Below are 25,362 nucleotides of genomic sequence, written 5' to 3' on the forward strand. Positions count from 1 at the left end.
TGTTGTGGTTGGTATAATGGTTGTGGTTGCTGTAGTGGTTGTAGTTTGTGTGGTTGTTGTGGTTGGTGTAGTGGTGGCTGTTGCGAGTAGTGGGGTAGATGTTGGGGGAATGGTGGTTGTAGTTTGTGTGGTTGTTGTAGTTGGTGTTGTAGTGGTTGTGATGGGTAATTGGGTAGTAGTGGGAATGGTGGTTGTTGTTTGTGTAGTTGTAATTGGTGTAGTGATGGTTGTTGTAGGTAGTAGGGTAGTTGTTGGGGGAATCCTAGATGTAGTTTGTGTGGCTTTTGTAGTTGGTATAATGGTTGCGGTTGGTGTAGTGGTTGTAGTTTGTGTGTTTCTTGTGGTTGTTGTTCGGTCTGCAAACAAATTAAAATAAAAGATCGATGACACATGAACTTTATGAATATTGGAAATCAGACACAAAATTTCTAACATTAAAAGAATGAGGAAGGGCTCGACTCACCAGGTCCAACAGTCACAATGACACATCGAAGCTCTGAGTGAACCTTTGATGAACTATGGTAATAAATCAATACAGTTGGTTAGTTATTAAATGATGTTACTAATTAGTTTATATACTTTAATATAGATTGTCCTTTGTTCATCAGGTATACATATATATATATATATATATATATATATATATATAGGACTTATGACACTGCTAATAGGAGTTATCTGAATACAGCTACATTAATGTGTATCATAAACCATTTAATAACAACAAACTGACTTGAAAAGTGCCTGGACGATAAAGCAGATGGGGTGGCTTTCTCCATCTTCGGTTGGAAACGGCGTCCATCTCAGGATGTACTGTCGTCCTGACTGTGTCATGATTATGTTGTGTGGCCCGCTGAACAGCAGCTCAGAGACGCTTTAAGAGACAGAAAAGGAAAAGACTTGTTAAATTAAACAAATATGTCCAGATGGAGCGAAGTTAACAAAATGTTATGGCAGCTTGATTGACTCAGCTTTCTGTTTAATGTTCTGTCCTTCACTGTTTTCCTACATCTTTGGCTGCTGTTTTTTTTTTTTGTTTTGTTTTGTTTTTTGTTGTTGTTGTGGTTGCCTTTAAGTAGTCAAACCAGTATTAATCTCTAAGCCTCTGAAACTAATACACAACCATCATGGTGCAAGTTCAACAGAGGGTGTTGTCTTGCTGTTTGTATTTAATCTACTGTCTATACAACCTGACAACTATACAGCTGGTTCTGTTACACTTAATATTACATTTACAATCATTCATTTGGCAGATGCTTTTATCCAAAGCTACAACAAGATTTAAGCTACAGTACAGTGTAGCAGTAATACTGAATCTGCTCAATAAGAAAAAGGAGATTAGGTAAAGAAATGAACAGTAAGTGAGAGTCAGGAATGTTAGAGGTCTTAGAGGTGTCATTTGTTACACTCTTGTCAAACCGGTCTTGTGCATCAGTGTTGGAGTTACACAACACAACTTAACAGAGTTTTATGCACCTGAAAAACAGAACGTTCTGCAAGACATCATTAACATGGACTGTTTTAATATTCAAGTTTAGTCCAGTTTTATTTTGGCTTACGTGGAGGTATTTGCCTGTGCACTGATTTTGATTTCCAGGGTCTGACTGACAGGGGTGTACAGCCGAGCTCTGTTAGCTGGGGTTGGAGGCAGGAACCTGGGCAAGTAGAGTCCCTCTGTGCAGGATGGCACTGCAGGATCCACTGGTGCAATAAAGAAAATCAAAGTTTTCTAAGGATGGTGGAAATTGTCGTAAACAGCAATTTTGATGTCAGAAAAGTGTGAGGGGAAGAGGTTTCAAATGCTGTCCAACCATCTGAGACACAATCATACTGGCCTTTAAGAGTCTACAGCCATGCTAGTGGCTCTGTGAGCTGTTTAATGCCAGCCTGCTAATATGCTGACAATTACAATGCTGACAAATGGATGTTTAGGAAAAACAATTACACCATCTTCACCATCTGTAGTGTTTAAGGTTTTAGGTTTAAGATTTAACATTTTTACTTTTTCAGGTATATTGTCATAAACCAACCAAGAAAACCAACAAGATGAATATGTATGAACCCAATGGCATGATATCCATCCAGTAATTGTTGAGACAGTTCTCTCAAAACCATAAATATGAACCTCACTGTGGTGCAAGAAGAGGAATGAAGAGACCACCAAAGTTACAAGGATTCATCTTCTGGTAACCATGAATGTCTGTACAGACTGACCACACCATCCACAGTGCCCGCTAACATAGATACACACTCCAAGATCAAGTGTTACTTACTGAAGATCAGCTCAGGTATGATTTCTAACTTCATTGTAGCCCTGCATTCTAATCTTTTTGATTTGGATTTAAGTCCAGGCTGTCAAAACACAAAAAAACATTAATCTTACCCCTTAACACAAACTGGACAGGTATTTTGCTGACAGCATTGTTGACAGTTTTCATCTGCTGCGAACCGTCGGTCTGAGTTAGGGTGATAGTCTGTCTGGGAAAGTCCTCCATCACCAGCTGGACTGCATATGAACCTTCATTACTGCTGCTGGTGGGGCTGAATGACAGCGTGCAAGACTGCAAAAGGATTTTTTTAAAAGTACATACATCAGTGAGATCATGGTGTTTTCATGAAGTTTGTCCTCCCTTAAAAACTATGATACAGATGGACCAACTTTACTCAACTGTACCAAATATATTGACTTGCCTATTATGTGACATGATATCATGGTTACTCACTGATGAGAGGGTGAGAACAGACGGTGGTGTGCAGGGGTTACACTCTGAGAGTGATGTGATTCCATATCTGCATTTAACCTCGTCTCCGTCAGGGTCAAACGCCAACAGGTTGAAATCTCTCCGACAGTTTGAAGGAACTCTGAGAGAGACAGAAAAAATGAGCATTTTGCCATTGTGCAACCTACTTCATTAGTACCCATGTAAAACATGAGCCAGGCAGCTAGACTAGCTTTGCTAAAGTAAATGTTGGATTTGTTCTGTCCAGACAAAGGTATCCATTAAATATCAGATGCCAGTCTAGTGAATGTCATGCATGCTCCTACAATTGGATAGTGTATTTAACCTGACACTTGTTGCGCAAAGTTTTCACCAGCAAACTGCTGAGGTTTTGTTGAACCTGAACTTCAGAAGATTTCCTCTTTAAAGGTATTTGCTCAAAAAGTGCAAAAAGTACAAAAAGAAGCAATCCAATTCACAACACCCAGAGATAATAAAGGGATATTTATCACCATATAAACAGTATGGGAAAACCTCACATGCCAAAATGTGACACATAGAATTGATTAAATACATAAGGTGCATGATTATGCACTAAATGATAGAAATTCAAACAGTGAGGAGTCTTACCTCACAGCTGGCAGGATGGTGGTCTGTGGTGATGTGTTGGCTTTACCAGTGTCAGACCGGTTCCTCAGTTCAACCAGAGTCACAGCTCTCCATGATACAATGCCATTTTTGATGTTATTTAACCAGTTACCACCGTTCAACCTTGAGTAGAAGTTAATGTGAAAGTCAGTTTTTACCACACAACCTGAGTGTACCCATGTGCTATAGGTACATAGAGTAAGATATTAACTCATGAGTGACTTAATAAGTCTTTCTTTTGTGCATGAAGGCACCATAGCCGTTTTTAATTTAAAAAAGGAATCTTTGTTAATGAGCTGATCACGCTGTGTTATTTTTGATGTTAAGTATGTAGTTACCAATGTTCAAGTTCACAGAGTTAGTTATTGTTTTACTGTGAGGTTTCACCATTTTCTTGTGACACAATGGGTGGATCAAATTAGTCCTTTTTTTTTTTTTTTGCAGTTTCATGGTACACTCACCAGAGCTGAAACGGAGCGTTGCTGGAAACCTGCCGAGTCATGATTGCCTCCCTCTGACACCACTCTCCACTGCTTTCTTCATCAACTTTGTTTAGCACGACAACACTCGTCCCACAGCTCCCACTGAGGCAGCTCCATGAGTCAAAGTATTGGCACGTGTGGAAGTTCAGCTTGTAGCGAAGCATCACCTGTAGTATTACAGTGAAGACAGTGTCATGGCATTAATGACAACATCCATGATACAAATTGGTGGGGATAATTTATACAGATGTTACTTTGCTTTTGTCCGTGATCGTGCTGATATACACAAGTTTATAAACCAGTCTTGTTTTCTTAAAATGACAAAATAATGATCATACATTTCCAACTTTTTGTGGGTCAGTTTGTTTCCTCAACTGTACAATATGTTAAAATCACATTTTAATTTCTGCTTAATCTGCCAGTCATAGGCTGTTTTACTAGTTTCAAAAGAAGCCATACGTACCGTAACAGATCCATCTGTGTTTGTGTTTTTTGGGTAGTAGGTCATCACTGTCCCCAAGAAATGAGAAGCCTGGGAGCTGCAGACCAGCAGCAGCAGCAGCAGCAGCAGAGAGGGCGACATGGTGAATGTGTCACTCTCTCTACACAGAGAGAGAGATACTTAATACCAGTGCTAACATATAAACTGTGAAACGCAGCCTCTCTTACACTCCCTCTGCCTTTTTTCTCCCACATGGAGCATTATTAGGTGGGTAGAAATCAAACCAGGAAATGTTCCAAAGAAAGGAGTATGAGGAAATTCCTTGTATCATTGTTATATTATAGTGGTCAGAATTTACAAAAGGTGAAGTGCAGTGAATGCACTTGTCTTATTGAATGGTCAGTGGTGCAGAAATTAGATTTATTTGTAAACAGAAGGTGGAAATCGGCTGTCTTGCTACGGCTGCATCTGAGGAAGCAGAGGACCAACTACAAAGATCGTTTTGATCCAGAGCCCAGTGCCCACAATTTAGTGATTCATGTTCTCAATTTAGTGTAACCTATCACCTTCATGCCATTAGGTGGGTGGTACTTGTCTTTAGCCTTCACACTCAAACTATGGATCACTTGAGTTTAGTGTTTTTATTCTCATATTAGACTGAGATATGTGGATATACTTTGGATTTTGGCTGTTTAAAACAACGTTGTCTCGTCTTTGTGGTCTCATAAGTGCATTTCATCGAGTAATTCTCAGTAAAAATTTGATGATACTCCAGGTTTGAGTGTAGTGTTGCCATAGCTTATTTGCTTATTTAATTTTCCAGTATTGAGTGTTGTGCACCTTTCAGGCCACAGGAGGGCAGGACACACTAACGTGATATGTTGATAGGGACAGAAAGTAAAGCAATATGCATCTTTATCCTCCTAAAACATTAAGAAGTAGACAACAGAAAGCTATCAACTTTACACTGATCAGCCACAACATTAAAACCATCCTCCTAATATTGTGTAGGTTCCCCTCGTCATGGACAGAGGACCTCTGTGGGTGTCCTGTGGTGTCTGGCACCAGGACATTGGCAATGAGTCCTTTGGATCCTGTGGGTTCCTGGGTGGGGCCCCATGGATCTGGTTTATTCTAGATCATCCCACAGATGCTGGATCAGACTAGGATCTGGGGAGTTTGTAGGTCAGGTCAACACCTCGGGTTCTTTGTCATATTCCCTGAGACATTTCTGAGCACATCCAGATGAATGTTAGGACCTGAGGTTGGTCCAGTGTTATTCACTTTATTTGTCAGTGGCTTCAGTGTTGTGGCTGATCAGTGTAGATATGAACACAAGAAATCTGATCTGGTTTGTTCTGGTTTGATCATCCCACAGATGCTGAATCAGATCAAATTGGGATCTGAGGAGTTTGGGTCCAGGTCAACTCCTTGGACTCTTTGTCAAGACATTTCTTGGAATTTTTTGTGTAGGCTGCCGCTATTGGAGTGTGCTGTTGCTATTGGGAGCTGGGGGTGAGGGATATTTTATTATATATTACAATCACAATTATAAGTTTTTACTCGTATTTATGTCTTTCTATCTTTTCAATCACTTTGCTGCTGCAACGATGTAAATTTCCCCATTGTGGAATTAATAAAGGATTATCTTATCTTATCTTATCTTATCTTATCTTATCTTATCTTATCTTATCTTAAGTATATTAATTGTAAATTATATCAATAATATCAATCAATAATCTATAAAAACACTTTGTCTGTCAGTGGTTTCAGTGTTGTACTGTGATCAGTATATGTATCAGTATATGTATGAGAATGTGAATCCAAATAACAATTTTATTCATGAAATGTTGGTTCATGAGCAATAAACCAAACCTCTTCCCTCTAATTTATACATGATAAATCAAAACTATTTTTCATGACATCTGATAATTAATTTGAAACACATGCAGTAATATCAAAATACAGACATTAAAAATATTAAAAATAATTTTAAACTCCAAACTTTGTTTGGACAAATTGAAATTAATTTCAGTAGTTATGACTATATAAACATGAATAAAAATAAAACTGCTGTAAAACCCCATTGGAAAACCCCCTGAAAATAGAAAAAAAAAAAAAAAAAGAAAATAAGCAACAGATTTTCCCTGTAGGCATCATTTTCACGCTGTGGTTGTAACTCCCAGTCTCACACTGCTCACGAGGCGTATAGTGATGTCTCTCGACAGCCCCCTATTCACCAGTTCGTCCTTAAACTGGAGGAGGAAACAAATCGTGGTGGTGAGATATGATCACGGTTATCTGCGATATGATGTGTATGAAAACACAGAGTTGATGTTGATGCAGACAGTGAATCTAGTTATTGTACAGTAGTTGTATAGCATTTGAAGGAGGCATACGATTCTTGAATGAGCTTCAAATGTCACATATTTGCTCCTAGATTTACTGATTGATATATTTATTAGAAATTCCAGACCCAGCAATATGTAATTAAACCCACACCTGCACCCCAACAGGTGCAGTTGTCTGATGCTTTGACAGTATTATATGAGAACAGACTTACTTTTTGTATGACATAGATGATGTCGTTGTCAGATAGTCCAGTTGAAGAGGAGAGTCTTGCTGTCAGACCTATGACATCTGCAAGTACAGTAACTCAAGATTATAATGCAGGCCAGAAAGGTGCTGAAACTGAGTAATACAAGACTCTTCAAGCAAGTCAATGCTGTCATGTTTTTGACAGTTCAAATGTCATTTTTACTCTTATATCTGTTCATAAACAGATCCTTTAGCAATGTAAAACATCTGTATCTGTCATACTCACATTGACTTGAGGAATCAGGTGTTGAGGGATCAGTTGTTGTAGTTGATGGGTAGTTGTTGTTGGTGTAATGGTGGTTATATTTTGTGCCATATTTAGTGGGGAAGTTGTTGTGGATGGAGGTATGGTTGTAGTTTGTGTGGGTGTTGTTGTTGGTGTTGTTGGGGTGGACTCGTGGTTGCAGCTGTTGTAGTTGCAGGAGTGGTTGTACCTGGTGTTATTGTTGTAGGTGGAGTAGTGCTGGTTGTTATAGTGGTAGGTGTTGTGGATGGAAGTGTGGAAGTGGCTACAGCTGGTGTAGTTGCTATAGGTGGAGTAGTGCTGGTTGTTATAGTGGTACAGCTGGTGTAGTTGCTATAGGTGGAGTAGTGCTGGTTGTTATAGTGGTAGGTGTTGTGGATGGAAGTGTGGAAGTGACTACAGCTGGTGTAGTTGCTATAGGTGGAGTAGTGCTGGTTGTTGTGGTTAGTGTGCCAGTTGTTGTGGATGGAGGGGTGGCTGTATTTTGTGTGGTTGTTGCAGTGTTGTTTGTTGCGGCTCGTATGTGTCGTTTGTGTGGTTGTTGCAGTTGGTCTAGTGCTGTTGTGATTGTTGTTGGGTCTGTAAACAGAAGTGAAAATAAAAGACTGATCACACATGAACTTTATCAATCTCAGAAATCAGACATGGAATTTAAAACATTTAAAAAACGGGTAAGGGCTCGACTCACCCAGTCCAACAATCACAATGACACATCGAAGCTCTGAATGAACCTTTGATGAACTGTGGTAATAAATCAATACAGCTGATTAGTTATCAAATAATGTTACTAATTAGTTTATATTTATTATTCATTCGACAAGAAACTGACTTGAAAAGTGCCTGGACCACAAAGCAGATGGGGTAGCTTTCTCCATCTTCATTTTCACTTGGTGTCCAACTCAGGATGTACTGTCCTGCAGCCTGCATAGTCTGGATTATATTGTGCGGCCCACTGAACAGCAGCTCAGAGATGCTTTAAGAAACAGAAAAGGGAAGGAGTTGTCAAGTTAAATAAGAATATCTGAAAGTTGTTTCCCATGACGATATGATCAACATGCTACAACAGCTTGATTACATCATCTTGCTTCATGGTTGGTATAGAACTTTAGTATGTCAAGTATTTAGTATGGTCAACAGAAACTGACAATGTATGTATGTACCATGTATTCTAGAGTGTTTTCCATGTTGTATTTAGGCTTGAAGGAGACCTTGAATTACGCACTAATGCTATACCTACTCAATAAGACAAATGAGATGAGGTAAAGAAGTGAACAATAAGTGAGAGTCAGGTATGTTAGAGGTCTTGTCACTTTGTGGCACTCTTGTCAAACAGGTCTCGTGCATCAGTGTTAGAGTGAAAGAAACGGACAAAAAGTTATGCAGGGCATCACTGACATGTGGTATTTTGATATTGAATTTGTTCTGTTTTGACTTACGTAGAGAAGGTTGCCTCGGCACTGATGCTGATTTCCAGGGTCTGACTGACAGGGGTGTACAGCCGAGCTCTGTTAGCTGGGGTCGGAGGCAGGAACATGGGCAAGTAGAGTCCCTCTGTGCAGGTTGGCACTGCAGGATCCACTGGTGCAATAAAGAAAATCAAAGTTTTCTCATTCAGTTTTGTCATTCAGTCCGTCTATCAGGTAGTCCAACACTTTGGTCTCATTTCTCTGCAAGGCTGGATCCTTGCCATAAAATTTTGTAAGAGGGTGAATTCTAATGTCTTTGGTGACCAAGTAACATTTACTCTAGTTTCACCAGAATGTTCACTTTCAGTCTCTCCTGGAAGGCGTTCATGCGTCGCACCTACTTCTACATGTGAAAAGTGACATAAATGATGCGCAAAGAATTTTTAAAATGTGTTGATGATAGGAATGTCTTTAGTTTTGTTGATGTTTGATCATAGACCAAAGTATTGGGTGGGTGTACTAAACTTCATTGCACCCATCCAATAGTTGTTGAGACATTTTACTTAAAACTATGACTGTGATCGCAACCGCTGTCATTAGGATTCATCCTCTGGAGACAATTAATGTTTGTACAAAATGTCATGATCATCCAACTAAATTTTTGTTGATATGTTCAAGTGGTTGACAGACAAACATTGCCATTCATAGTGTCAACTAACATTAATATGTGCTCCAAAAACAAACGTTTTCACCAGCAGATTTCCAACTTCAGCACAGCTATTTGTAGCTATAAATGCAGGGTGTCAAAACATGAAATCTTACCCCATAAAACAAACTGGACAGGTATTTTACTGATGGTGTCACTGGTAGTTTTCTCCTCCTGCGAACCATCAGTTTGAGTCAGGGTGATAGTCTCTCTGGGAAAGTCCTCCATCATCAGCTGGACTGCGTATGGACCTTCATTACTGCTACTGGTGGGGCTGAATGACAGCGTGCAAGACTGCAAAAGGATAATACATAATGCTGTCATCTTCAAGCAACATCTGTTACTGAGAGTTACTTTGGACTTTGGTTACTCACCGATGAGAGGCTGAGAACAGATGGTGGTGTGCAGGGGTTACACTCTGCCAGTAATGTGTTTCCATATCTGCAGTTAACCTCATCCTCGTCAAGGTCAAACGCCAACAGATTGAAATCTCTCTGACAGTTTGAAGGAACTCTGAGAGTGAGGGAAGAAGAGAAAGAGAGCTTGTTTGCTTAGTCTTCCTTGTTCCTGTCTCCAGCCTCTTCTCACTTCCCCCAGGCCCGTGCATTTCTTAAGAACTATGCAGACCTGCCATTAAAGTCAAAACCACTAACAGTGAGGAGGCTTACCTCACAGCCGGCAGGATGGTGGTCTGGGGTGATGTGTTGGCTTGGCCGGTGTCTGATCGGGTCCTCAGTTCGACCAGAGTCACAGCTCTCCAGTCTGAGATGCCATTTTTGATGTTGTTTATCCAGGTACTGCCGTCCAACCTTCAGTGGAAGTTCATGTGAAAGTCAGTTTTTACTTGTGCAGATACATAACCCCTGAAATAAAGTGTAGTAATCAGAGCTGATCATTGGCATGATTGTTTTTTTTTTTTTTTTTTAAATTTGGTTCAACTAAACTGTTAAAATTTTAGATGTTTTAAGTTTTTTACTCTTTGTCAACGATATGAAAATGGCAATTTTTTTTGCCCCCTTTGAAGTGACCAACAAATCCTCTAACCTAAACAAGGTTGTAGGACTTGGAGGGTAGGATGATATCCTACACTTGGATATGACTCATCAGAGTATGTCCTGAAATAACACCCCAATGGCAGTGGGTATCACTGCTGAAATAAATAACTTACTCCTTTATGATATGACAATGCTATGGTGAAGGTTTGGTCAGGTTTAGGCACAAAAACAACTCGGTTAGGTTCAAGGGAAGGTCATGAACCAGATCATGGTTTGGGTTTTGTTGAGGTTACAGGATCTTGGTTGTCATGATCACAATAATAAACATGTGGTTAAGGTTGTAGAACAATTGTAGTCATGTTAAAATAAACACATTACTCTATTTCCTCTTCGCTCTTCATCACATTACTACCAGCTAAAGACTTGCCTTTGAACATGTTGGTTTTTTTTTACTGTAATGTTTAGCTGTTGCACACGGCAGTAGATTATGGTTAACAGTGAGTTGTAATAAGATACTTTTACAAACAACCTTTGTTAACTTAATGTTTTAAGAGTGTCATGGTGCACTCACACAAGCTGGAAAGGAGCGTTGCTGGAAACCTGGCGAGTCATGATTCCCTCCCTCTGACACCACTCTCCACTGCGCTCTTCATCGACCTTCCTCAGCACAACATCACTCATCCCACATCCCTCATCCCTGAGGCAGCCCCATGAGTCAGATTGTGTGCACGAGTGGAAGTTCAGCTTGTAGCGAAGCACCACCTGTAGTATTACATAAAAGATGTGTCATGGCATTAATGGCATGGGAAGCTAATGAGGGAAAAGATGTTACTTTGAAGAAAAGAATTTGTGTTTGCATGTGATCCTACTGATATATAAGACTTGAAAAAGTCTCTTGAATCCTCCTTGTTGTTCTCAGATCGAGCATTAAATGCACTTTCTATCCTTAAAAATAATAATTATCCTTGAAACACTTGCAATTATTCACTCCTTGGAAATCTGTCAAAAGCTATTTAACTTAAATACTGTGAAATTTCAAAAAGTAAACATATTGCATGAAGAGAAATTGAACGTACCGTCCAAGATCCATCTATGTTAGTGTTTTTTGGGTAGTAGGTCATCACTGTTCCCAAGAATTGAGAGGCCTGGGAGCTGTAAACGAGCAGCAGCAGCAGCAGCAGGGAGGGCGACATGGTGAATGTGTCAGTCTCTCTACACAATGACAGTAATTCAATACTAACACTAACATATAAACCTCGAAAGACAGCCTCTCTTTTACTCTCCCTGCCTTTTTTTTGAGTGAGGAAATGTTCTGGTATGAGGAAATGTCTGGAGTCACAGTTATAGGTTGATTATGATCAGTACTAGTAAAGATGAAATGCAGTGAATGTGGCTCAAGAGGTAGAGCAGGTTGTTCGATCCCGCATGTCGAAGTGCCCTTTGGTTAAGAAACTGAATTCCGAAAAGTTCCTGATGCATCAGGTAAGTATGGACGTGTATTTGATGTGAAGCATTTGAAGTGGTTTTTGAAACAGTTTTTGATGCTGTTGATGTTGTGGACCTAAAAGCACTACGGACACAACAGATGGTGACATTACTGTGTAGTGTAAGGGATGAGTGATAAGTTCTAGATACATGCACTATGCAGAATGTTTGAAGTTATAACTTTTGTTGTATTTCTGTCTTGGGTAATTGGAAATTGCAAGTCAGCACTGTCTGAGAAAATGGTCCAAAGCAGGGATGAAAGATGGAAGTCTTTGTGCTGGGCTTTATTTTTTGCACACTGGGAGGAGGTGGAGACATGTCGGCCATCTTTATGTACAGTCATTGCATCAAATCCCGGATTTGAACAAACATCAGTGGGCTTTCCAAAGAGGCTTTCTTACTTCTGCAAAAGAACCTGGAAGTTTCTGTTTCACTTCAGCTCTCTATACACTCGCAAATAAGTGTTTAAATGTTTCTATGTCAAGGAAAATGTGAATTACGGAAAGGAAGGAAGCTGTAAAAATATTCTAAATCTTAGTTCTTTGGCTGAAAAGGTATTAAATCACCCGGTAAAGGATGTTTTGTATGAGTATTTGAACGCGGCCCGGGCTGTCAAACAGCTCTACCGGTCCGTCGATAACATTGAACCCGCCCATCCTCACCGAGCTCATTCATTGGTCGAGCGCGCTGTCAATCACGGGCGCGACTCGGACCACAGTCATGTGACAGATGTTATTGTTGCTTCGCTTCCGCCTTCGGTGTTTCTCGCCTTGTCATGTGGACGTCAAACTGACGGACTTCGGGGTTCAAATCTCCTCGGCGACTTGTTCCAGAAATCTCTACCGGGGATCCGGAGACTCTTCCTGAGGCCGTTGCGAAAGGCTGAGAGCCGGTGGGAGCGATGGCGGACGGGGAACGGTCGCCGCTGCTGTCCGAGCAGCACGACGGGACCAACGGCTTCTCTCCCGGGGGCAGCTCGCATGGATATCCGTCTAAACCACAGAGTATGTCCGCTGTTCTGTTCGACACCTTAGTCAGCAAGACACTGACATATTTATTAGTTTTTAATCAACAATATGAACAATTTTAATGTTTATTTAGGCTTGAGAATGTCAACATGTAAACAAATGTTAGCTGGCGGTTGTTCCAGGTGGTGAGCTAGCTAGTTAGCCGTTTGGCTAACGCTAGCTGTAAACAACAAAACACCTAGTTGGGATTAAACTCACGAGAACTCACTTTCTAGACATTTTATCTTATATTAACAAAGGTAATTGACGTTGTTGGCCTGCCACAGTGTAGTGACAGTAATCTCACACAGATTCGTGATGTAAAGTTGATGTTTGTTGTGTAATATGAGCTGCTTTAGCACAAGACAAAGTAGGAAGTTGATGCTTTTCAGTTGGTTTAACTGAGCTGGGATCAGTTTTGTTGGAGGTTTGAATTGTGCAGCATCATCCAGGCTCTGTGTGTGTCTGCTGCAACCACAGCCTGAAGCTTGAGAAGACATTTATATCTGTGAATTATAGAGCTGCAGTGACTAGTTGATGTAAAATATATATTCATAAGCTAGTTAATAATGTCACTTGTGTATTTTGTTTTCATCTGTTTATGTGGGACAGTGCACATCAATCAGTTTAAATGTGATGATAGATCATTTGCATTGAGTCACAATAAAGGACAAATGATGAAAAAACACGAATAATAAGAGAGATAAGAAACTGAAGGAAATGTAGCATTGATAATATTAAGATAGGAATACAGTCTGGTTAAAATATCAGATTAGAGCTGCAAATAATGATTATTACTTGGATTATTAACAGGTCTGTGACGGTTTCCTGAAGCCCAGGGTTCTCTCATTAAATTGTTCCTGTTTTGTTTGAACATCAGTCCAAATATTGAACTTCCCTGCAGCAGTATTTTGTCTTTACTCGTGAGAGTAAACAGAATATTTCGGAGCGTCAGTTCATCAGAACAAGACTTTTGTAAACGTCACAATGGGCTCTGGGAAATTTTAAGGGGCTTTTCTGTTTTGTTTTTGTTCTTTTCTGACTCTGGGAAGTTGTGACGGGATTTTTTTTTACATCTAATGTTATAATCGATGAATAATTACTTGAAAAAGTAACGGGCAGATTCGTCACCAGTGAAGATAACAGGTTAGACGCTGAATCCCCAACTATTATCATTATTGAATAATCATAGTAGTAATTTTTCAGACAAAACACTGGGCGTTTTCTGATTCTAGCTCTTTAAAATATGAAGATCTTCAGTTTTTATCGTTGAAAATTACATCTTTTCAGGTTTTTGAGTTTTTGTTAAACAATTCAAGATATTTGAAGACGTCATGTTCGGCTCTGAGAACATGTTTCACCTTTACCTGGTATTTAAAATATGAAAAGAATAATTAAAACGGACAGATGAATTGATGTAGTTAGTCCTAGTTTAAGCTCATTACTCAGTTCAGAGAGCTTCCACCATTCTATCCAGACTTTCTTTATAATCTTTTTTATCTTTTCCCTCTTTAACTGTCTTCCTTCATCATTTCCTCTTAACTGTGAACTTTAATCTTCGTTTTCATGCTCAGTTTCTCTCCTTCCTCTTTTCCTTCTCTGCCTCTGTTTTTTGGGGGTGTGTCACTCAGAGATAATGTCCTGCAAACTGATGTATTAGCTGACCCATTAATGACTCAGCGTGAGTACGTGTCGGCAGCGTGGGCTGATTAGTTAATGTTTTATTGGTTAATCTGCTGAAGGATATAAACTGTAATGGGCCTTTCAGCTTTCAGCTTCACTGTATCATCGCTGTTGCTGCCATGAAACTGAGTTTTTGTTTGTGTTCCTGCTTTGTATCCTGAAAGGAAGATGAGTAAACTGATAAAACGTGTAGCAGGAAAGAAACTATAATATGAGCCCCTACATGTTGCAGATGGAGCTTGTTATCAGATCTTGAGATGTATCTGTAGCACAGAATCAGAAAAACAAACCACCTTCATATGTGTGGTCAGATGCCAGGGTTTACCCCAGGAAGTTGTTGAGCTAAGACTACAAGCCACCGGTGTCCTGACACTTCCTGTTTTTCTGATCAGTTCAGCTGATAACAACTCAAACACTCATCAGATCATTTGATTGGATTCGTTTATGCAAAGTTCTTGTGCAGCTGCGACGAGTTGATCAGTCGATCAATAATAGATGAAATAGTTTTAGCCTCGGTGCCGTCTGTACGTCTGTCACATTCTTGTGAACGTGATATCGCAGAAAGGCCTTGAGGGAATTTCTTCAAATTTGGCACAAACCTTCACTTGAACTCAAAGATGAATTAATTATTTTGATCAAAGGTCAAAGTTTTTGGCGAAAGCTCCAAAATTTGCTCACTGGAACCCGTTGGCGAAGGGATACGACCACCTGGTGGTGATTCTGGTTGTCAGTCGGTTTTGGATTCGTTCGTTTGCTAAGTAACAGATTTCAACTTCCTCTCCTCAGGTTTAGCACCGTTCCCCAGCTTGGTGGCACCGAGTGATCCTCCACCGCCGTACTCGCCGCAGGGCAGCCCGGACAGCAGCAGCGCCCCGGTCATCAGCTGTCGGGTCTGTCAGAGCGCCATATCTGTGGAGGGCAAGACGCACCAGCACGTGGTGAAGTGCAGCATCTGCAACGAAGCTACGGTGAGTCAGACGGACTCACCGGATGTTCAACTTCTGAATTTAGCCTCCAAGTCCTCACAGCTTTCTGACACTTTATACGCATCAGTAAGAAAAGAGTGTTTCTTAATTGGCTTTAACTCACTTTTTGGAAACTTGGATTTATTTCAAAGTTGTCTGCACTCTGAAAGAGCATCTATAAAACCTCTGAGAGCGTCCATGATTCTCAGTTTCACTGATGTCACTCCCAGTTCCGCCTCCTGACCTCCGATGTCAATGGAACGCACCGATAGATCGACCAGCAGAGATAATTTTTTCCTTGTTTTACTCGACTAAAGATTATCAGCAACTTTGAAGAGATAAACCAAACTTTATCTTTACTTTATCTCCTGACCCCCAGAATTAAGAAAAGCAACCTAACCAGTACAGCTTTGAATTATTTTATCGTTATATCCAGTTTTTCTTTGAGTGCTGTAGAAATAAATTTGATCAATGTGATAAAAGTCTATTAATGCTGTAATCTTGCCTTTATGTACTTTGATTCCTGCCTTTCTGTGCTGTGTTCGAGTGTTGAAATCATTGATATAACATGTTTGTAAAGTAGCTTTTTGTTATAGAAGTGGTTCATTTTCCCTTATTTATCTTCAGAAGCTGAAATATGGACATTAAATAAGATCATAAAGACTGGAGATCAGTCGTCTTTTCAGCCATGTTAGAAGTGTTTTCACAGATCTTAAAGTGTCATGTTTCAGCAGGCAGATGTGAGCAGTGTGTCGTAGTTCCTCTCTCGGGAAGTCGTTTCCATGTGCAGAGTTTTTTTGCTGATGAGATTGAAACTAAACTGCTGAGAACGATTTAGGAACCAAAGTCTGAACGCTGAAACTGAAAAGTGTTTTTGTTTTCTTATTCCCCTTTTTTTTCCTCCTTCGTGTCTCCGTCTCTCTGTCGATAGCCGATAAAGAACGCTCCCGTCGGAAAGAAGTACGTCCGCTGTCCGTGCAACTGTCTGCTGATCTGCAAAGTCACGTCGCAGAGGATCGCCTGTCCGAGACCGTACTGGTGAGACGGAGAAACAAGTGACGGATTATTTTTTTACCGCCTCAGCTTTGGCCTGTAATCACAGCATCTGTGCAGGAGAAGCTGTTCATCCCACCAACCGTGAAGCAAAATACATGGATGAGATTGTTTTTGCAAAAATTGAAGTTGTTTCAGTTGTTTAACATCTACACCGTTTTTTTTTTTGTTTGTTTTTTTTGATGGGCAGTAAACGCATCATCAACCTGGGACCAGTTCACATCGGGAGGGACAGTCCTGAACCGCAGCATCAGCCCGTCGGCATCAGGGTCATCTGCGGACACTGCTCCAATACATTCCTGGTAAGTGAGAGATTTCACTTCCTTATTATCTGGTTTTAGTCTCTACAGTCGTGATGTCGTCTGACGTTTCGTTTCCTCTCTGTCTCAGTGGACGGAGTTTTCAGACCGGACCTTGGCTCGATGTCCACACTGCAGAAAAGTGTACGTGTCTCACCTGTTCTCTGTTTCTGAGGTAAAGAGAGAGATAAACTTCCTCCAGTTTTGTTGTGTATTAATTCTTTTCCTGGTTTTGATTCACAGCTCTTCCATTGGTCAGCGGTATCCAAGGAGGAGGAGCCTGCTGTGTTTCCTGCTGTTCGTAGTCCTCGCTGTCTCCACTGCAGGACTCCTGGTGTGTATCTGTGTGATATTTGAGTGATGATAGTTTCAGAATTATTCAGAGGAACTCCTCAAATTATAGATTTTGTTTTTAACATTTTCAGTATTTCAGGCTTATTTACGTCTCCACATGGCGACAGTTTTTACGCGTTTCGGTCCTCGTGAAGGCCTCGAGGGAATTTCTTCAAATTTGGCACATATGTTGATTTGGATCCAAGATCGAAGTGATTAGAATTTGGTGGCCAAAGGTCAAAGGTCAGGCTCACTGTAACCTCACAGAACATGATTGTGCACTCTTGATTGTAACATTTAAAGACCGTCCTGAAGGGATTTCTTCAAATTTGGTCCAAACGTTCACTTGAACTCGAACTGATTAGGATTTGGTGGTCAAAGGTCAGAGGTCAAGTTTATGAGAACATGGGTTCAAATCATTCACCTGCGTCCAGTAGATACTTGAATGCAGACGCTGCTTTTGTCATCTGTTGTTGGAATATTTAGGGAACTAATTCATGCATACATCGTACTCTACAAATAACATGAGGACGGAGGTTTTATCAGTTAACTTCAAACAAAGAAAACTGGCAGATTGATTTAGTTTCTCTGATTACGTAACTTCCCTTGTTTTCATTGTTTGTTTCATAGTTGTAGCACAGCTTCAAAAACAGTGTGTGTGTGTGTGTGGTGTGTGTGTGTGTGTGTGTGCGCAGGTTGGTACGTGGAAGCCCGCCCAGCAGTCTAAAGGGATCTACGTGTCGTGGGTGCTGCTGATCCTGCTCGCTCTGTTCACCATGGCAAGAACCATCTACTGGAGGTGTCTGAAAATCAGCGACCCCATATCCAACGTCACGTAGACAGACGAGAGAGAGAGAGAGGGAAGGAAGGAAGGAAGGAGGGAAGGAAGGAAGGTGAGAGGGCTGGTGTAGGAAGAGAGGGAAGCAGTAGGTGATAGAAACTGTTGTCATTGTGGCGAGGAGCGAATGCCAGAGTCGACTGCACAAAGAGGCCTTTTGCTAAAATCATGGAGAGGAAGGGAGGGAACAACAGATGAAGAGGAGGGGTGAAGAGAGAAGAAAGGTGAATTTAACACATTACAAATACTCCACATTCATGTCAGGATAGATTTACTGCGTATATATGAGCTGCCAGTCGTCAAAAAAGTTGATTACTAGTGCGACATAGAGGCTTCTATTAATCGTCAGAACGTGGCGTTTGCAAAGAGGTCGGGCAGACAAATGGAAGAAAAAAACGATAGATGGATGATAGGAAGACGTGTTTAAAATATTCCTTTTTGACCCAGTAGTTTTCTTCTGTGTTGGACTAATATGTTTTTTGAAAGCCTGATGCTGCTATGTTTTTATTGAAGCTGCCAGTAGCTGTTCTTCTGCCACACATATCCATTTTGTGATTTCTGCTCCCCCCGCATCAGAAGGGTTCAGTGTTTCCTCCAGGATGATGATGTGAACGCCCCCCTCAAACAACATTAAGACCAAAACAGGACAAGAAAACTAACAAACAACTGGTTTATTGATCGAGTCTGACTTAAAGAAGGCAGGTGTCACATGAAATGGTAACTGAGCAGTGTTGGAGGGAAGAAACAAGACGAGCTTATGTTTGTTATTTTAAAAATGAAATTCAGTCCAACCTTTGATTTAACTCTTCTCTTCTTGTTCGTTTGTCCAACTGAAGAGTTTTGTTTCAAACTATCACTGAATCCAACAGGACGGCTTCAAAGATGATCCAAACAAGAAAATAAATCTAAGTGATCTTCCATTTTCTGAAGGGACAAGTTTGACATTTGGGATGGATGTTCTCTTTGCTGCCACCTCAGATTACTCTTGTGTAGGTTTTCCTCTGGAAGACTGGGGTCCAATCTCAATGAGGAGAACGAGAATGTATTAAAAACACCAGGTGTAAATGAAAAGGCAAGATTGGATTGTTTATTATCTGGATAATGAAGCTGGATACAAATCAGATTCCAGGTGTAAATAGGGTGCAATAATTAGTTTTATTGGTACAGAAAGTGAAGTTTAATGTAATTCCTTTACCTGATACTCCAGCCGTTAGTTTCAGGTCACATGGATTCATGTTATATTTGAAATAAAACTCTTCAGTGAATCAGTATTTGAAATTTGGGCTGAGTCATTTCCAAACCAGGTGGCATTACATTATTTAACACAGGGAAAAAAACATCAGAGAATGGGAACAGATGGCAGAAATGAACGGCCATCGCAACAGGTTTTTTTACTTTCTGCAGAGCATCAATGAGCAGGTGAATCAAACATCCACTCACTAAATATACTTCTCACCAACCACCAAGTACTAAAACTATCTCAGTAAGTGCACATATATAAAGAACCACGTTTGGTTTTTGTTTAAGGCATTTTTCTTTAAAAGGCAAGTTTCAAATAAGTTTACTGAAGAATTATTAGTATTATTATTTAAAAGACACTGTAACAATGTAAAGAGAATTTTTGAAAAAGATAAAAAGCAAAAACATCAACATAAAGCTGAATAGACAGGCATTAACTGAGAGTAAGCGGCATCATTTCTTCTTTCTTTAAATGTTTTTGAAGTCGGTTTTGTAGCACGTCAGATCATCTTACACGGGATTTGGGAAATTGGATTTGCTTATTTTGCTTCATCAGCTGCTGATTGAAAATTATTCATGTGAAAGAAACTCAAAAGTTCTGGGTTGGAAAAACGATAACATATTCTGCTAAATGCTTTTTAACACAAACCCAAAATTACAGTTTCTTTTTTCTCTGACTCACTGATATGAATCACTTGAAGCACACACGGGGGGAATGATTTATTTATTTATCCTTTTTGTTTTTAATTCTGATGCATATCTCGTGTGAATCAAACTAAATTCAGCTGACACACTAGTAAAACCTGTTAGAGTGTCTCTGTCTGTTAAAGTGTAAATATATTCAGTGGATGTTGATTATTTCGAACTGTACAGAATTGTCGGGGCTATTGCTTCTCCCTTGTGGCTGATTAATGTAAGTACCCACTGACTGTGAAACATGTTGCACTACATTGTACTGATGTACTACTACTGTATGGTTTTGTCAATGTTATTTCGGTGGATGGATTGTTTTTTGGTTTTTTTTTGTATATTGTGGAACAAAGTAATACTTTTAACCAGGTCCTCTGACTCAAATTCGTCTGTTATTTTCAATAATTAGACAGGTTGAAATTACGTTAAACATTTAGTGTTTAGGATACATAATCTACATATTTAAATATTCGAGGACCACCACTATTAAACGGACAATAAACGATTGCCACTGTTGGCCCCACTTCTGCCCCATAACAGGTAAATCCTTGCGCATGAACTGACCAAAAGTGGGTCTTATTTGATTTTAATTTCAGTGTTAATTTTTGTGGATACCTGCAGACACTCAGTATTTGGAAGCCATACAAATACTAATGCTTAATGTAGTCTGAAGCAGGCTAGAATTAGCAAAAGCTAACAGATAATATCTTGTGTTAAACAAATGAGATTTTGTTGAATTTGTTAAGCTATTTCCTTAAAGTAATAAATCAGGAATTGATCATCATTCACCCTTTACTCTTTATCTTTATATTTGAGAACTTTAAATGCTTAAATTGTAGTATTTATGCAGATAATATTACATTAATACTTTCTCCACCTTTATAACTTAAATATGCTTTTTGCTGTTTGTTGCTGGATGTGTTTATGTACAGTTATGTACTTACTGCTGACAACCACAAGAGGGCAGCAGTCAGTCAGTACTGAGAAGACGTTAATGGCTCTCAGTGAATTGTAGAATAATTTTCACTGCATAGACAGCACATGATCCACTTTATTCCATGAATCTAAAAAAATAATAGATTAAAACCACCTGTCTAATATTGTGTAGGTCCCTCTCTGACCCATCAGGGCATGGACATGAGACCTCTGGGGGTGTCCTGTGGTGTCTGGCACTGGGACATTGGCAGTGGATCCTTTGGGTACTGTGGGTTGTGGGGTGGGGGGTCTCCATGAATCTGTCTTGTTGCTGATCATCCCACAGATGCTGGATACGATTGTGGTCTGAGGAGTTTGGAGGCCAGGTCAACACCTTTGGCTCTTTGTCGTGTTCTGAGCAGTTTTTGTGTTGTGATGGGAGTACTGTCCTGCTGGGGGAGGCACCTGCCATTGAGGAGTGCCGTTGCCATGGGGGTGGTTGTGGTTGGTCTCATCTTTCATAATCATTTCTATTAAAATTTCACAATCAGTTTGGGTTTTAAGAAAGTCAACACAAAAGGCACTTAAAGAGTAAGTACCCCCTCAACTTCTGCTTGGACCCTCTTGGTGGCTGTTTAGTCAGGTTTCCATCCAAATTCAGTGTATATTTCATTATACAGAAGATAAACAGCTGGTGTTGATCAGGTCCCATTAAAACTGGTACAGAAGAAGGTGCAACAAAACGATGCAGTTAAAAAAGCACTGGCCAAGTTTGAACTGGTGGAAAGCGATGTAGAAAATATGATGGAAATATGACATCTATGTTTGTTACATCTCGTCAGTGAAGAAGCTTAGTATAAACTTCAGTGGATGTTTAAATCCCATTCTTCATGTTCATCATGACTTTATATGTAAGTCAGTTTCCATTGCACTTTGTCATGTGTTGCTTTTTCCCCCGTCTTAGACGACCATAAAAACTTTAAAAATAATATTTTCAAGATTTTTTTTTTTTTTTTTAACAATTTACGATGTTTCCACTCTGGGTTTTTTATGCACACGAAAATGCACATAAAAACAGGTGGTGGTGCCTGTAGACGTTATCTCATCTCCCCTCGCTCTCCTTTGGCCTCAAGACTGAGTGGCCTGTTTCTCTCTTTTCTCTTCGCTCCCTCTCTTCCCCATCTCTCTCTCTCTCTCTCTCTCTCTCCCCCTCTCCCCCTCCAGCTGCTGGCTCAGAGGGACGGGTGTAGAGCAGAGCAGCGTTCCTCCCGATTTGCTTTTTCAGTCTCTCGTGGCTCAAATCCCGCTGACTCACTAATGGCTTAAGCCCTCAGAAATCCGGAATGCTCAAGTTCCAGAACACCTGGGTTCTGGGACGCCTGAAATTCTGGAATACGGGAATACTATAAGACGTTATGTTTTGGGCAACTGGGAAGAGTTAATTTTAACTTTTGATGGAGTTTTAAAATTTGTTGGAAATTACCAGATCAGTTGCCTTAATTTTCTGGAACCGTGGGAGGATTTACTACCTTGTGAATTATTTCCTTTGGAATTACTTTTGGATGAAAGAAAATTTCTTTGTTAGCATGGAAATAATTCCAAGAAAACAGCAAGAGAAAAGCCTCCTTTTTCTCTTTTTTACTCCTTAATTTTGGGATTTATCTTTGAAGTGGAAGTGAATATGCTTCCAGAACAAAAAAGAGGAGACTAATTCAAAAGTAGATGTGTATGTGTGCATCTGTATGATTAAAGACATTAAGAAAGTGTGTACTATATGTATGTCTGTGTTTGTTTGTGGCCATGCTGGAGGAAAAGAAGGCCGGGAGTTCTCAGCAACAAAGCTTAGTGGACACAGGCCACCCAAAGGTGTCAAAGACCAGCAACAGAACCCGTAACTGGGCTGTCAGAAAAACCAACAACCACATCCCAAACAACAGCAACGCTGTCGACCCTGCACGCCGGTGAGGACAAAAATCTGCTTTTTTTTCTGTGTGTAAGAGAAAAATACAACAATGCATGCAACTCACTTTGACTTTGTTTTATTAGTCTTTACACTTGAGTGTAGCAGGAGGTGTGGTGACCAAAATTCAAAGAAAAAACAGAACAGTCGTCAAGAAAGGAAAGGAAGGAAGTCAGGATTTAGAGAGTTAGATTTTATCTACTATGAAATCTGGGTTTTGTGTTGAGAAATTCAGAAATGTGGTAATAAACCAGTTTATTTCTTAAATACCTGTCATCTACAAGAAAACACTAGAGACGTAAAAACAACGATAAATGTTGGTAATGTTGTCTTCTATCCACAGTTGCTCTAAAGTGACAACATTCTTGTATGGCCATGTGTGCATACGGAGCAATTAGCAAGTGTGAAATAGTCATCTGGTATTAACCCTGGCTAGACCTGCTGACCCTACAGCTAAAACAAGAAGACGACTGTATGTGAGAGTGTTGTGCATGTATATGTGAGCGTTTCATCGTCTAAATCCCAGGCTTTAAAAGGTTTTCTTCAGCTATGCATATCATACATACTGTGTAGGCACAAAGTACCAGTGTTGCTCAGTTTCGGCTGATGGCAGTGTGTGACAGAATCAGGTTTCCAGAGAGATAATCAGGGCATTTAAACCAGTGTTACATCAGAACAAAATACAAACTAAATACAGAGAAGTAACCAAAGCATGAGATGAAGGAGATGGATTTAGACATCTAATAGCCAACTGTTAGCATTAAAGAGCAGAGCCAGACAAAATTAAATCAGAACAGATCATATTTAGCTATGTCTTCAAGTGGTCTTAGGTGTTGACAGTTCAGTCATGCAGGGCTTAGATTACAAAACTTGGAATTTGTCATTTGTCATTTATATTTTGAGACAGAAGAATTCAACAAGTTGACAAACCTTTTCCACTCTGATTTGGACAAAAGAAAACAAAGTATAGCCATTCTTGGACATTTATTATTGGTTGTCAAAAAAGAGAAGTTGGACCTTTTTTATCAAGGCAGTCTTGAACTACTATCAGTTTTGTCAAGAAAAAAGCAGCAAGTTGATTTTTTGTTGCCCTGAATTGAGCCTCACGGCTTGGTCTGTGTGCTGTGCTCAACAACCTTCACCATTCAAGCACAATTCAGCCTCTAATGTCCTGTAATCACTCTTTGTCAGGTATTGGCATTAGCATTGTTTTGGATGTTACTTTGCTCTCCTGTTGTTTGGTCAGGAAGGATTCGAGATGTTTGGACAGAAATCCTAGATTTTGTTCAGAGTTCTCTTGTATTTTACCTTCAGCCTCATTATGTCTCTCGTCTGTTTTCATATTCATTTCAGTTGCGTTTACTTGGCTTTGATCATCATTTTCCTTTACTGAGAGATTTGTTTATCCAGTCATTCATCCATTTGTTCGTGCAGTAATTCCTGCAAATAGTCATTCATTAATCAAGGAACTCATCAGTTCATTTGTTCATGCAGTCCTGCAATCACCCATTCACTTCACAAAAGTTGGAAAACCATGCCAAAGTCGCTGACAAAGTCACTACAAAGTCGTTCACATTTACATTTACTCATTTGGCAGATGCTTCTATCCAAAGTGACTTACAAGTGAGGCCACCATGTGTAGCCAGTGGAATTCAATGACCAGTGGAGTGACATGGGACCTTTTAAAGTGACTGAATACCAGACATGTTGCAGCACTCTGGACCATCTTAAAGGGTTTCACTGTGCATGAAGGGGGGGGGCTAACAGAATAGCATTGCAGTCCTCAAGGCTTGAGATAACCATGGCTTGAAACAAGACATCATGTAAAGTTTCAGGTAGACGTTATTTACTATGCCAATATGAGTTTTCATTTTCAAATGAACTCCTCTTATTCTGTTTCATACTCTTACAAAATGCTAATAGTGATTATTACTTTCATAGTACAAAGTCTTAAATGATGGAACAGAAGCCTTAATTCCAAAAAAGCTTTTAATAGTTTTGCTGAAACAGCTGAGACACTGGGGAGGTGTTTATTACTGCGGGTGTGTTTGTGTGTTGGCCATCTCATGCCTTGAGGCCATTATGAGCCTTGGCTGGACTCTGATGGGATGACAGTATAAAGGGAGGTTATCACAAGAAGACTTCCCACTGTTTTGAGAGCTAAGACAGAAGAGAGAGGCGACGAGATAGAGGACAGGACAGAGTTTAAGCAATAAACTGGAACAATAAAGGTGGATAGAAGAAGAAAGGATCAGAGGGAGAGAGATGTTTTTTATGTAAGGTGTGAAATAGCTTTGGTCTGAAGCAAGGCTTTGCTCTGAGCTCTCTGTTGCTGTGGATTTAGACAGCTGGATTTAGGAGTGTTTATGTGTGTGTGTGTGTGTGTGTGTGTATTTGTGTGAAAAGTACATTTGATTTACCTCCATGTCCTCCTTGTCTGTACTTTTGGTACAGGTTTTATCGCAGCTCTGTCATCTGATGCTTGTATCACAGTTTATATAAAGCCTGATTTATAGCTACACACACACACACACACACACACACACACACACAGTGTTTCAGTTCTTTCCTTTTCCTCGTTACTGTTCCGTTATGATTTATAATCATGTGACAGCCTGACGTCTATATTTGAGCTTTCACACACATGATGGCAA

At 40.0% G+C, this 25,362-nt stretch overlaps 3 protein-coding genes and 1 non-coding gene across 6 annotated transcripts in view; 2 read left to right on the forward strand and 2 right to left on the reverse strand.

Annotated features, from left to right (window-relative positions):
- LOC108902792 (mucin-3A) overlaps positions 1–11,479 on the reverse strand; it is a 70,477-nt gene extending 58,998 nt beyond the window's left edge. Inside the window, exons 1-6 of one of the 3 annotated variants that reach the window (XM_051075504.1) lie at positions 11,318–11,476; positions 10,813–11,003; positions 9,915–10,055; positions 9,621–9,759; positions 9,363–9,540; positions 8,571–8,712 (exon numbers count right to left, since the gene is read on the reverse strand). In XM_051075504.1, the coding sequence (XP_050931461.1) occupies positions 8,571–8,712; positions 9,363–9,540; positions 9,621–9,759; positions 9,915–10,055; positions 10,813–11,003; positions 11,318–11,434 (908 nt within the window). In that variant the 5' untranslated portion in view covers positions 11,435–11,476. Of the gene's footprint in view, positions 1–3,829; positions 3,859–8,570; positions 8,713–9,362; positions 9,541–9,620; positions 9,760–9,914; positions 10,056–10,812; positions 11,004–11,317 lie in introns of all 3 variants that reach the window. The other 2 variants (XM_051075506.1, XM_051075505.1) reach the window with 2 other exon arrangements.
- LOC108873683 (uncharacterized) lies at positions 6,451–7,265 on the reverse strand. Its single transcript, XR_007814524.1, has 3 exons — positions 7,117–7,265; positions 6,856–6,932; positions 6,451–6,547 (listed from the first exon to the last, which is right to left on the reverse strand). It is a non-coding gene; the product is annotated as an uncharacterized LOC108873683 (transcript).
- Positions 11,480–12,453: 974 nt separating the features above from the next.
- LOC108873687 (type I phosphatidylinositol 4,5-bisphosphate 4-phosphatase-A) lies at positions 12,454–20,203 on the forward strand. Its single transcript, XM_018661991.2, has 7 exons — positions 12,454–12,730; positions 15,203–15,384; positions 16,313–16,419; positions 16,625–16,736; positions 16,825–16,877; positions 16,977–17,067; positions 17,762–20,203. The coding sequence occupies exons 1-7, from the start codon at positions 12,628–12,630 to the stop codon at positions 17,903–17,905; spliced, it is 792 nt and encodes a 263-aa protein (XP_018517507.1). The 5' UTR covers positions 12,454–12,627; the 3' UTR covers positions 17,906–20,203.
- A 315-nt stretch (positions 20,204–20,518) lies between these two features.
- Positions 20,519–25,362, forward strand: part of LOC108873681 (uncharacterized) — a 36,851-nt gene continuing 32,007 nt past the window's right edge. Inside the window, 1 exon segment of the mRNA XM_051075757.1 lies at positions 20,519–22,709. Coding sequence (XP_050931714.1) covers positions 22,549–22,709 — 161 coding nt within the window. The 5' untranslated portion in view covers positions 20,519–22,548.

Source organism: Lates calcarifer, linkage group LG14 (genome assembly GCF_001640805.2).
Source record: "Lates calcarifer isolate ASB-BC8 linkage group LG14, TLL_Latcal_v3, whole genome shotgun sequence".
NCBI classification, from domain to species: Eukaryota; Metazoa; Chordata; class Actinopteri; family Centropomidae; genus Lates; species Lates calcarifer.

Excerpts from the sequence above, each read along its gene's own strand:
- LOC108873687 (XM_018661991.2), top strand. The coding sequence starts at position 12,628 with ATGGCGGACGGGGAACGGTCGCCGCTGCTGTCCGAGCAGCACGACGGG. Across the intron at positions 15,385-16,312 it reads GCATCTGCAACGAAGCTACG|CCGATAAAGAACGCTCCCGT; the intron begins GTGAGTCAGACG and ends CTCTGTCGATAG. Across the intron at positions 17,068-17,761 it reads TCTCCACTGCAGGACTCCTG|GTTGGTACGTGGAAGCCCGC; the intron begins GTGTGTATCTGT and ends GTGTGTGCGCAG.